This window comes from Lontra canadensis, unplaced genomic scaffold (genome assembly GCF_010015895.1).
Source record: "Lontra canadensis isolate GAN:19392208 unplaced genomic scaffold, GSC_riverotter_1.0 scaffold16, whole genome shotgun sequence".
NCBI classification, from domain to species: domain Eukaryota; kingdom Metazoa; phylum Chordata; class Mammalia; order Carnivora; family Mustelidae; genus Lontra; species Lontra canadensis.
The window spans coordinates 21,784,380-21,797,758 of NW_022631010.1; the positions used below are offsets into that span (position 1 = coordinate 21,784,380).

Here is a 13,379-nt window from a genome sequence, read left to right on the forward strand (position 1 = left end):
GGTGAGGAAGACAAGCAAAAGAAGGAAAGCCTGGGCTATATTAAATACCAAGGGAGGAAACTACAAACGCTGGCCATGGAGTATGAAGCCATCTGCCGCTATTCTATGGTTTGGTAGCAGTGTGCGGGTGCATGGGCTCTGGGCCCAAGTCGTGGATGTGTTTCTAGCACCCCCAAATATCAGAAACCTCTCTAGGTCTTGGGATGGCCTGTCTGAACCCTTTGGGCCTGATGTAGCCAGGGCACGTGGAAGCCTCTGATGCGCATTTGTTCATTACATGAAGTCAGAATATATTCTGGGCTTCGGTTCCCTCATCCGTTCCCTGTGGTTGGTTAGAAGCGAGAATGAGAGGACCCTGGGAGGGTTTTGCAGCCACAGCCATGAGGCCACCCCACAGACTGGCACAATGACACGGGTGTGCTGGCCAGTGAAGTTATCACTGGTCACCCGAGTAACCAATAACCACAGCAGTGTATACTAACAGCTCTGGTAATCTGAGCTTCTGCTGTTTACGTTCTTAGCACTATCATTTCCCAAACTTCTTTCTCATCTTATGAGGACTTTTTGAAATACAACAAGAGGAAGGTACAGCTTTCCTGAACAAGCTCTGTTGGAAAAACACCAAATTAGTATCGTTTCTCTCCTCTCAGAGGCGACATGGGTTTTGGACATTGAAAAACTCTTGAAAGTGGCTGATTAGGAACTCTGCGACCAATGTGCCTGACAGCCAATGTTTGGCGAGAGCTTATGAAGTAGGGGATGGTGGTAATCTGAGTCTTGGATGATGTCACTGACACCTGACTCCACTTTGGGAAAAAAAGAGAGTATGGAACAAGGGGTGAGGGCCCCACTGCCAACTTGCACATGGCCTTCGGTTGTCCATTCATGGCCTGGTCTTCAGCCTACTCAAAATCAATGTGAAGGGGTTAGGCTTGATATCTCCTGAAACTTCCTCGAACATTCTATGATGTCCTTTGCTGGTTTCAGCAAATTTATGAGGATGAATACATAATGTTCATCCATATGTAATGTAATACAGATGAATCTGTAACATGACCACCCTCAACGAATGGGGGAAATCTGTCATCTTTCGGGGGGTTATAGTTAGAGACTACCTTGTACAGTGTCTGGGGATCAACCTGATGGCTAACTGCCAGCAAACTGGCCACACTGGGATCTGTGGGCAGAAGGGCAAGCCTACAATGGTGAGAACTGTGCATGGTTCAGGGCTCCAGCAAGTAGAAGCGGGGTGTAGCTTTACTCCTCTTGCCAAAGGCTGGTGGGTTATAAAAGGAGCTTGTGTAGCATCAACTTGCCTGATTCACTTTGGGACCAGTATACTTGCAGTCTTAGAAGGGTCACCAGAATGACCCAGTGACACCAGGCAGAGTCTTCTGATGGTCTCTATGAGCTTAATTTGATTTTGTTGTAGGAGAAAATTACAGGAGTCTTGTTTATCAGGCAGGTGAGCATAATAATCCTTTCCAAGAGGGCACCGTGCACGTCCTGAGTGTGACTGATGAAAGCTTATGGTACAAGAGTCGCGCTGGCAGCAGCATCCTAAGACCGACTCAGACTAATCTGGGTTAAGCTCCAAATATGACCTATATTAAAAGTGGCAGAATCTGGTGGAGCCCTAGTGAGGAATTTCCTCCCACTTGTTCTAAATCCTGGAACCTTTACAATCTGGCCTATCATGAAGGAGGAAGTATTTCTGACCATATCTTGGAAAAATCAAATGTGTTTATGTAGGGCTCACAAATAAACAAAGATTTGTGCTCCCTCTGCTGGCTCCCCACAGCAATATTAAAGTAGAAAGGAACCCAAACCAGTGTTGGCATGTTCGGCAAACAGTTGATTTGCGTATACTGGGAACAACTTGTTTAATTTGGTTTGGGACAGTCTTTGGAAAAAATCAATCTTTATGAGGGTCTGACCAAGGCACTTGTAAATTCTTAAAATTAGTTATTAAATTCGACATACCTGTAGTCCTCCACTACCAAATTGCTAGCTGTGATTTGGGAATTCATTTATCAACAGACACAAGTGGATTCCTCCAAGGTTTTAAGGTCCAGACACAACATTTAAAGCAGTTTGGAGTGGGGGAGGGAGGCAATCTCAGGTTCAAGCTCAAGTTTTTTTGTTTTTCCTCTTGTTTATAAGACCAGCTTCCAAAAAGTAAAGATTTATAATATTTATATCCTTTCCGATAATGTCAAACATTAGACTTGATTTTCCAAATCATTAGCATGCAGAAGAATGACCTCATGGTGAACAGATGCACTTGGCTGTGAGCTGCAGTGATTACATCAGTCCCGCCCAGCAGTCGAGGGCGCCCATTCCAGTTAACCCTTTGAAGGCCTCTCTGCCAGCCCCCCTTCCTTGGAAACATGCATGAAAACACAAGCTGAGACTCTCACCCCAAAGTGCGTGCGTGTGTGTGTGTGTGTTAAACACATGCATATACATGCATAAACATATACATGTATGCAAACACACAGACACACGTATGTGTTAATTGCGGCCAATATTTTCACACTGGCTACCTTATAGAAATTGTTGGCCAAAAGGGAAGGAATCACAAGGAACACGAATTACAGGGCTAAGAGAAAGGCAGCTCAAATGCCTATCATACACTGAGTATTATTACCAGTATAGATAGTGGACAGAAGAGGTATGAGGTAGGTGGTGTTTTAAAATAACATTTTCTGACTGGGAAAATATACATTTTTTAAAATCTCCTTTTAAAAAGTTGAGTACCCACCCATGAGTCTAATTATTGAAGATCTGATATCTTCATGGGTGGCTGACAGTGAATCATGAAGAGAAGCATGTGTGCTTGGCCAGTGTGGCCCTCTATGGCTTCCTTGGGTGACAAGCAACGGCAATGGGGCAGGGGGAGTCTGAGGAGAAGGCATTTTCTGACAGCAGCATCTTTGGGCATGAGCCCTTCCCACTGAGCACATTTCTTACTTACGCGTCGGACTCTTCCCTCTGGAAAAGGGGGCTGCTTGCTGCTACAAATATAGTATGGACGGAATAGAGGGTTCAGGTTATTCTCCCTCTGCATTAACGACAAAGCCCCTTGCAGGGAGGATACAAAAGAAACCTGGGAGTCCCTAATTCCTCAGATTGTGCATATGCATGTGAGCAGGAGCCCAAGGCCCCGCTTTGATGGCACTGCTGGCCGAGATGGTCTGATTGGGTCCTAAGTGCACTGTGGGGGCTTAAGCCGCTCAGGGTCAATTTTTCCAGTTGGCTTGCTACTTGGAAGAGCAGAGTCTACCACCTCTGTTTCTTAGTTTAAGCTAGCTGGCTCATCTGGGTTTGACTGTACTTGTCCCAAGAAAATAGGGCTAACACTGAATAAATGAAAAATGTTTTCATCTGTAACAGTGGTACCAGGCCCGGACAGGGATTCCTCAAAAGCAAAACTGGCAGGGAAAGGAGGAGAGGATGTGCTTCTGAAAACATGCCTATTTATGGTCTGGGAATGCTCCGCCCTCACTGCACGGCCCCCAAATTTCAGTGCACATCAAGTTCTTTCCGAGTTCCTTCCTAATATTTGTTGTGGGCATATATATGCAAAGTGGTGACAGAGAACATGATGTTCAGACTTAAAATCACGTTCATGGATTGGCATGATATGTGTACCCAAAATTTTATCACTCAACACTGAATGCCCTAAACCCTGAACATTGTGAAATGTCATCCGGATGCTAATAATTTGGAAAGAGGAAGCCCAGCATTTGTCTTGGTATCTCATCTTTGGTTTCATGTTCCCTTTGTACCAGTTCCAGTGCCCACTCATGAGCTGTCAGACCCTTATCTGCTAAGTGACTTTGGCAAATGTGATGCTCTTGAAGAAGTCTGTCGGCCACTGCCTCCAAATAGCAGGTCTTGGAAAACCCAAATCACTTCTCGAGACTCACTTAACATGTTACCTACACACTGGCTCATTTGAATTGATTTAAGTCATTGTGAACTTTAAGAAAAGATCAAATTAATTTATATAGATGCTAAAGTATGCATAGGAAACAAAGTTCATCAATATTTGTTTCAGGAACATCTTAATCTGGAGCCTTAACAATGTAGCAGCTAAGGAATGCCAATATCTAGTTATTATTTAATTTCTTCTAATTTTAAGAAACATAAAGCTTTCTCAAGAGTTAAAAAAACAACAACAACAAAAAAACCCAACAACAACAACACAGAAAAATTAAGCCCCAGTACCTCATGAGGAGGAGAAAGAGCTGAATGAGATCTTTAAAAAAAATTAGCTTTGCCATGGATCCTTCATGTTCTTTCACCTACACACTAGAAATGATTTTAAACCTCCAGCCAGAGTGGTGTGAAATCTTCATTTCCCTTGAAACCGTTTGTTTTTTTTTTTTTTTGGTTTAGATAGAATGTTGGCAGAGTGTATAAAAGAATTCAATTCACAGCTGTTCTACTTTTTTTTAATGTAAGAAACATTAATCAAAGCTTTAAGTTATAAGCTTTCTCATGTTGTTTAGTATTCCAGTTCAACAAAGATCAATAGAGGCCATCCCTGTGTTTCTTGACGCCTCACCAGGAAGCAGAGGCGTGATTATGTAAATCGCAGGGCTCCCGCACCTCGGCCAGCTTGCTTATCTCTCAGGCCTTCTGCCTGCTGCTCCTGGCTCCCTGTGCAAGAGCAAGCCTCTCCCTCTTATCTCCCAACAAAGCTCGGAAAGGCAAGGATTGAAGCCAGCGATGTTAAACAATGATGCATGGCTGATTTTATTTGTAAGTGATTTATTTCACTGAATTTAATTTTTTTCACTTTGTGTGTAAGATATTTGTTAACAAGTCAGAATTGGAGAAGTAAGGCGGTGTTCAGAGACAATTGACACAGGTTAGAAATCTATTAAGCATGCTAACAGTTGTGTCTACACCGGTGGAAGAAGAGGGAAGCCCCTCATTGAGAATTTCAACATGCATTGACTAAATATCCCATTTACTCTCTGAAAGGCAATTAATCTGTAATTACATGCAGAAATTCACACGTAATTCTATTCTTTGGGAAAAAAAAAAACCCACAGTAATCATATAATCAGTTTAAGTGGTAGTATCCATTTTTTTTTTTCAAACTGGAAATATAAAAAGAGTAAAACCTAAAAACAAAGACATGCATGGAAATTTTTGAAATTTTCCATTGGCGTAATAAATGAAAATGATTGAAAGCCAGTTGCTAAACAGGTTCCACGCCAGGTGCTGCTCTGGTCGGCAGCTTGTCCATGTGACCCAGACCACTCCAGAGAGAAAAGCGTGCACGCCGCTCTGCTGTAATGACGGACCAGGGGACACTGTCCTTCCATTTCTCTTGCATTAATCCCTGACCCGAGTATCTTGGCAGCATAATCCCCATTTAGCATTAGTAGCAACGGCTTCGACTGTGAGGAACACTTTTTTGATAAGTAAGCACTGATTTGGGCATCGCTTTTAAACAACATATTCCCAGCTCAGCAAGAAACCCACACTCCTGAATGAACTGGAGCACATTACTGAGAAAAAGTTCATTAACCTTGCTAGATTCGGGGGTTAACAGGATAGCTGAAGAAAAGCACTGAGTGAACAGCTCGGATACAAAACAAATTAAAATGAATGTCATCATTCCTTTTGATATTCATTAGTTGATTCAGAGGGAGAATGCTCTTCTTAAATTTGCAAGCATTTATCTGTGAAAAACAGGTGTACATCTGCTGCTCGAGTGCGTCCTAAGCGCGGGAGGGCAGAATAATGCAGACACTCACCCGTTCCGCCGAGGGAGGGGCTGGGCGAGGGAGAAAAGACTTGGGCGGCAAAATCCTCAAACGTCATGACTTCTCGGTGGTTCTGAATTATTGCTTCGAGGTACAGAGCTCGTTCTTCGTAGCTGCAGTCACGGGTCAAGGAAGCAAGTGCACATGTGGAATGACATGCATAACAATGACAGCTCACTTTGGTTGGAATACAGTTACGCAACTTTGACGTGGATGAGTGGGGAGGGGGAGAAAAGTACCTTGCAAGTCCATTACCATCCTGCCAGGGAATTAAATATGACTCAGAATTAACAGTAAGATTCTGATATTGAGATCTAACTCCCTCTTAGACTTTGGTTACACCCAAGAGCAACATTCCTGAAAATTATGTACATCAATGGTTATAGAAACACAGCAAAAAGTTGTTAAACTTGAGTCAAACAAACAAAAACGGAGGCACCCGGCTGTGGGACAGTGTCGGACCGTCCCTTCCCGGGTCAGTGGATATACAACGTTCTTCTCAGTCTCCTAGAGAATGAATTGACGCTTAAAGCAGGAATTGGTGACACACTTAAAAAAAAAAAAAAAAAGGTGAGAGGATGTGCTTCCCTGGGGAAGAGGGAGGCGGGAGGCTGGGAAGGTATGCTCAGAAAGGGCACCAGTGCCTCCAGCCAGGTTGGGCTAGAGCATGAGAAAATAGGAGCTAATAAGTGAGAGACTCTAGCAGAGAGGGCACAATGCAATTTAAAAAAGAAAAGACTATTGCCTTTTAATTAAAACTGCAGTCTGGAACACACGCATTCAAATGTGTAATCAAAAACCAGTCACCAATAAAACTTACAAGCGTAACACGCTGAAGCAACTTTCCAGCTGTCTTAATAGGACCCCTGCGTGTGGCAGCCTTTCACAGGGCAGAAAGCAAATCTTCCCCTTTTGTGTATGGCTTCTGTTTCCTCAGAAGGTGAATCACGCACTTCCAATAACAGGATAACGTCAGAACAATTCGACAGCGGATGGAGGCCCCGCATGTATGACTTTATGAATTAACACTTGGGGAAGTCGGCATGACGTCTCATTTTCCCCTTCCCAGTTATCAATGCAAAAGTTAAAAGACGTGTTTGAGTCATTTTGAAAATCATGCTAATTCTCCAGGAACACAGGGAACATGGATCACCATCAATCAGTTCATTATTTGCTGCTTGGGAAGAGCCAAGGTAATTTCTAGCATTTCTCGCTGGATTTTAAAACTATCCTTCCAAAATGGCCTCTTCACAAATAAAAGTTGGTGAAAATGATGCTTTTCTAATCAGCTTTCAGTAGGAAGCATGTGATTTAAGATAGGAAAATATTTTTCTATTTTCTTTTTGTCCAAGGATGCACACAGATTTCCCAGTGCAGGCCCTTCCTTTTCCTCCTCCTTTAATTATAGTCAGAGAAAGAGTTTTTGCAGGGTGAGACCAGAGGCATCCTGGGGCCTTGCCGGCCAACGTGGTAGCCGGGAGCCGCATGTGGCTATCTAAATTTAAGTTTAAATTAATTAAAATGAAAAAAACAAAAAACGAAAATCAGCAATTCCCTTCCCGGGTCCCACTAGCTGTACTTCAAGCACTCAGCAACCACACACACACATGAGCTGGGGTTACTGGGTTGGAAGGCACGGACAGAGGACGTGCCTTTCGTTGTGGAAAGAGCTACTAGGCAGCTCGCTTCCAGAATTTCTCTTTAGGGTCGCTCTAGGCACTTGAGAAAAGCAAAATGCATTTGAGGATGTCAAAAGCAACCCCTCTGACGGCTTCCCAGTGTGTTATATAGAAGGTCACCGCAGCCGAAGGCCTGGGTGGTGGGAGCCTGAACTGGCTTCTTAAATGCACGCTGAGTTCCGGGTGACACCCTGACGAACGCACAGGCTGCCGCACTTCCACAGTGAGAGGTGTCCTCTCAGGCCCAATTCTAGAGGGACCCACTAATGCCATTCACGTCTCATTATGAACACACTTATTCTGCACAGCACTTGGCTGTCGCGCAGCTCGGCCCTCCGAGCACAGCCCCAGCGAGCCGCGGGTCCAGGGAACAGCAGGACGTTAGGCCCGAGTGGCCGTCTGGCGAACAGGCTCTCTGACACTAAGCTGGCACGTGCTGGCCCAGCAGGGGCCGAGTGAGGCGTGACAAATTACTCAAAGAGCTGAGCTAAACTTATGGCTGACAACCACCTGAGCCTTAGGACAGCCGTGGCCCGCTGTCAACGCGCAATTCATGGCTCCCCCTTTCAGGCCGCAGTCTGCTTGAGGGCCCGGGTTAGAGCCGGCACAGCCCTCTAAAGACCTGTCATGCTCTGCCTAGAATGGTCCTGCTGTTTCCTGAAAGGCCCCACTGCGTCCAACACGTCCACATACAGTGCTAGGGACAATGGCGAACAAAATAGAAGTGTGGATGCATTTTGCTAAATATGCTTTGGAAGCCGTGTATCTGGAAGAGTGGCTGCTATGTTAATCGAGCTCACAGGCAACCCTACAAAGAGATGCCATGTATAATACCCCGTAGACTGACCTCAGACAGCAGCCTGTCATCCTCACCCAGGATGACACTAGCCAATTCGGAAGCTTGTCCTTGTCAGGCTGGAGAAATCCGGGCGCCTAGGAGCAAGTTCTGCGCTAGAGTTACGGTGGGGTGATAATCAAGTTTTGAGATTCTCTGGCTCAATGAATATTTATGGTCTGACTCCTAAAACAGGGCACGATGGAAGACAACACAAAAAGATGCTTCCAGGACCAGATACTAGAGGAGGAAGTGTTTACCTCATAGAAGATTCCTGATCTCGCTTTCACGCCCCCAACTGTCACACGTAGCACACACTCCCCCACCCCCAGGCTGGTCCTATGCTGTCACGGGAGCGTTAACAGCGCTAAACTGGGTGTTGTCATTTAGACAAACATCCATTAGGGACTGCGGGGAGACCAGGAGATCACCAAATGCATTTTCACTCGTGGCCCACGCCAGGGCATGTAAACACCATGACAAAAAGAAAACAAACACCACCCCAATCCTGGCAGTGTTTAGAAACAGAGAAGGAGCTCAGGGTGCCAAAAAATCATTTCTTTTAGTAGCTTCTAAAAATCGTAGCTCTGGGATTTAACTGAATGTATTAGAACTACTAGCAAGGGCAATTAGGAGCAGTATTACCTGACATTTTCTTCCCTAACATCTTTAGGGCTTCAGGGCTGGCTGCTTTGTATATATATTAAAAAAAAAAAAAAAAGGCATTTATAACTTAGACATCAAAATGCTTCTAAGGTTCTTCTCAGGCATAAGACATGTTAAGATGGGAACCAAACGCTGTAATAATGCCAGGAGTGGATGGTCAGCGCCTCTGGCTGAAGGCAGGTGGCTAAACAGGCACCTGGTCACACATTCAATACCTGTTTTCATACTGGCTTTTGCCCTGCTGTTCTCTTAAAAAGGCCACTAACAGATGTAAAACTTAAATGCTGGCCTGAATTACTATCTCATTCAAAACCACACATAGTAAAGTATGCTGTTAAAGAGAAAATTTTCCCTTTGATTACTCAATTCAGAGAGCATTCAAATTACTATCTAGAAACCCCTCTTGTTTCTAAGTATTTTGCGCTTCTTCAGTGACCCGCTGTGTCTATGTTGTCATCTAAGAATTTTATCATTTACCAATGCTTCTCTACTTGAATGAAGAGGCTATATATCTTTGCTGCTTACATTTTAACCAAAACTTCCAAGAGAACTTTCTGAGACCCTCAAGACACATTCAGCTGGGTTGCAAAAGCTCAAGAATCCAAACCCAACTTCCCCAAATTTTATTTTGACGATTATTTGCTTCTGTTTTCCAAAACAGCAGCAGGAGCATGCGAGGAAGAAACTTGCCTTTTGGAGGAAGACAGGCCTAGGTTGAAATTCCAGTCCTCTTTTCCACCCACTGGGGGACCCAGGACAAGCTGCTCCAATGCCCCCAGCATCAGCTGCCTTGTGTGTAAAGCAGTGATGCTGACACCTGCCCTTGGGGCTGCCCTGAGGATCAGATGCAATTGTGTAATGAAGCCTTAACCCTGGTTCTAGCACACAGGAGAAGCACCATAGATGTGGACTGCCTGTTCCCCTTCCTCCCTTAATGTGGGCTTCTAGGTTCCTCTCCCAGAAAGAGCATAGTGGATAAAGTAGGAGGAGCCTCTGTGTCAGGCTTTAGGACGAGCATGCCTCCTTCATGTTAGGCCTCTGTGAGCCAGGGGAGTGCCATGTGCCCCACGGTACTGGTCAGCAAGTGGAAGCACAGAGGAGTCCAGTGATTTTCCAGAGTCACAGTTACTTGGTGGTATAACTGGGACCAGAACCCAGGTCTTCCAACCTTTACTGCTTTTGGCTATTGTATCTTGCTTTCTATGGTCCATGGGATTAAGTTCAGGATCCCATGCAAGGTTGGGAGCTAAACTAGCAGTGAGGATTAATCAAGCGACTGAACTATACAGAGGTCTGAAAATCCACCCGAGTCCATAGGTTTAAGCTGCATTGATACCCATAGACTACACTGACTGTATAAATTCAGAAAAAATCACAATTACTTCATTTTAATTGTTTTTTTTACTTATTCAGGCTATGTGTTTGTTGACTGCTATTTAAGATGTTCAACTTCTTTGTAATAACTTCTGTTCTTTTTTTTTTTTTTTTAAAGATTTTATTTATTTATTTGACAGATCACAAGTAGACAGAGAGGCAGGCAGAGAGAGAGAGAGAGAGGGAAGCAGGCTCCCTGCTGAGCAGAGAGCCCGATGTGGGACTTGATCCCAGGACCCTGAGATCATGACCCGAGCCGAAGGCAGCGGCTTAACCCACTGAGCCACCCAGGTGTCCCTAACTTCTGTTCTTTTGTTTGCTTGTTTGTTTTTAAGGAAAAGGGAGAACTGTATGGCAAGAATCTCTATTGCAGGTTGTACGTTTTTTTCAACCCTTGACACTCTTCTTGCCAGGACCTTCTCTACGTTTCCAAGGAGTGGACACCAGACCCAGCCCGACAAAGCAGCCTTGGAAGAGGCTGCCTCCTGAGGTCAGGATATGTGTCTTCTGCAGTGGTTCCCATACCTTCCCTGGTTTTCTTTCTTAACTCCTTGCAGTCCCTTATCGCTGACACAAGACTGCCCAGAGCTGGGCCCTCTTGCGACTCCGCGGACTCCCATTCCCATGGCAGTGGTCCATAAAGTGAGGGAAGCCATGTTTTGGCACCACCTGGGAGGCTTTAGTCAACCTCGAGCCCCTTGGATAAGTTGTGGCACTTGCAAATTTTGCCACTGCCGCTTGTTCTTTCCCTTGAGAATATGATGGGGGAGAAAAGAACCTCCTGCTATAGTTACCGTAGAGGACCATCTCTTCCTCAACATCCTTATATTAGCTTCCTGTGGTTGCCGAAAGTGACCACAAGCTGGGGGGCTTAAAACAACAGAAGTTTTATTTCTTCACAGTTCTGGGAGGCCAGAAGTTCAAAATCAAGGTGTCAGCAGGGCCTTCTTCCCTACAGAGACTCCAGATGACTGTGTCACTCCTGTCCCTGCTTTCTGGCCATACTGCCCCCCTCTTCTCTGTGTCTCTCTTATCAGGACACTTGTCATTGGATTTAGGGCCCACCTGTATAATCCAGAATGATCTTCTCAAGATCCTTAACTTACTTATATCTGCAAAGACCCTTATTGAAATAAGTTAACATTCACAGGTTCTGGGATTAGACATACCTTTCTGGGGCCACCACATAGCCCACTATGCTCCTTGAGTGTGAGTCAGGTTCCTCCTTACATTACTTGCTATCTAGCTTATATATATTGCCTGGGATTTGTGCCCACTGTTCTGGGCTATGATACTGCTAGACATATTCCAAGCAAGGCAGTTTATAAGGAGAAATTAGAGAGTTTTCCATTTGAAGTAAAATTCTGCATAGATTAAAAAAAAAAAAACAAGTGATACAGAACTTCTAGAAGAAAGTATGGGCCAAAGGCTTTGTGACCTTGAGATATGGAATAATTTATTAAACAAGAAACAAAAAACATGAACCATGAGGGGAAAGACTGGTACATCTGAGCATATTCAACGTAAGAACTACTGTTTGCCAGAACACCATAAAGAAGGTAAAGCTACAAGGCACAAAGTGGGAGAAGTCGTCTTATCACCTAACTGACCAAGGCTAAGTGTCTAGAATAGATAATGAACTCCTGTAAATCAATAAAAGAACCAAATAACCTATTAGAAAAATGGGCAAAAGACATAAACATTTCTAGAACATAAACTATGAATGGATGTTAAAGTGCTTAACATCACTAAAAATCAGGGATTATTAGAGCCACAATGAGATATCATTTTATATATACCTGATTGGCAAAACAAAACAAAAATCTAATAATCCAAGTGTCAGAGAGGATGTAGGGCAGAGGAACTCTCACAGCCTACTGGTAGGAAATAATTGGCCTAACTTCTCAGGAAGGCAATTTGACATTATTAAGGAAAGGGCAGTGATTCCACAGGTAAGAATGTTTATCATATTCTATAGACAATAGCAAAGTCAAAAAAGAGAGACAAACCATTTTTAACTTCTAATGATAGGTATAGTCACACAGAATACTATACAGCAGTGAAAATAAACTATAGATACGTATGTGTATTAGAATGGATGAGACTTAAAACAATGCTAATGAAAAAAGTAACTCACTGAAGATCATTCTAACTACAAACCTTTTAAAAAAAGAGGCAAAGTGAAACATACTGCTTTAGGAATACACATCCATGCAGTGAAACTATAACCTAGATTATCTCCGGCGTAGAGGAGAGGTAGGTAGCACATGGAAGGGTCACAAATACATTGGTCAGTACACATGAGGGGTTAGGATGGGGGCATATTTCATTGTTCTTTAGGACTACTGTAAATGTCCAAGGTTTTCTGGTCTGTAGAAAATATTTCATAATGAAAATAAGCCTTCTGATAAGAATGGAATACACTGATAATCAAAGAGATCTATTCTCACCTATTTGAAGGACAGAATGAACTTCTCTAAGCCAAAGGTAGATAGGAAAGGTAAAAGTTTAGTTGTTAGAGATAATAATGATAGGCAGGTCTGTCTGACTCAGACACAGAAAAAGCAGAAAAGAGGCAGTGCCATTTCTAAGGTCTTAGTTCCAGAAACAGACTAAAACATGAGTGCTCAACATTTTCAGAAAGTTGTGGAAAACTTTGGATACAAATGCCATTCATGGGGAGGAGGGTATTGCTTCAGAGAAAATGTTTTCCTATAAAGATACTTGTGCTAGAATGACCGCCCACTAAGAATGACAAAATGCACTGAACTAGAGAAAAGTCAACATATTGTATTTTATATATATGTATACACACACACACACACACACATACACATACATACATACACATATACTGTGTGCACAATTTCTATAGAGCATCCTGCTCTGCTTAGTACACTTGATCTCAAGTGAATCTGCCCTTTTCAGAAAGCAAGTCCACTTTCACTCAAGCATTCACCCATTTAAGAAATAGGTGCTGAGTGTCCATCAGTGCTTGGCAATGGGCACACAACTGGGGAATGGGACAGTTGAATATGC

The 13,379-nt window shown here is 43.6% G+C and overlaps 1 protein-coding gene across 8 annotated transcripts in view; it reads right to left on the minus strand.

Annotated features, from left to right (window-relative positions):
- Window positions 1–13,379, minus strand: part of RALGAPA2 (Ral GTPase activating protein catalytic subunit alpha 2) — a 311,877-nt gene that overhangs the window by 14,194 nt on the left and 284,304 nt on the right. For all 8 annotated transcript variants that reach the window (XM_032859300.1, XM_032859299.1, XM_032859298.1 and 5 more), the window contains one exon: window positions 5,778–5,899. In XM_032859300.1, the coding sequence (XP_032715191.1) occupies window positions 5,778–5,899 (122 nt within the window). The remainder of the gene's footprint in view (window positions 1–5,777; window positions 5,900–13,379) is intronic.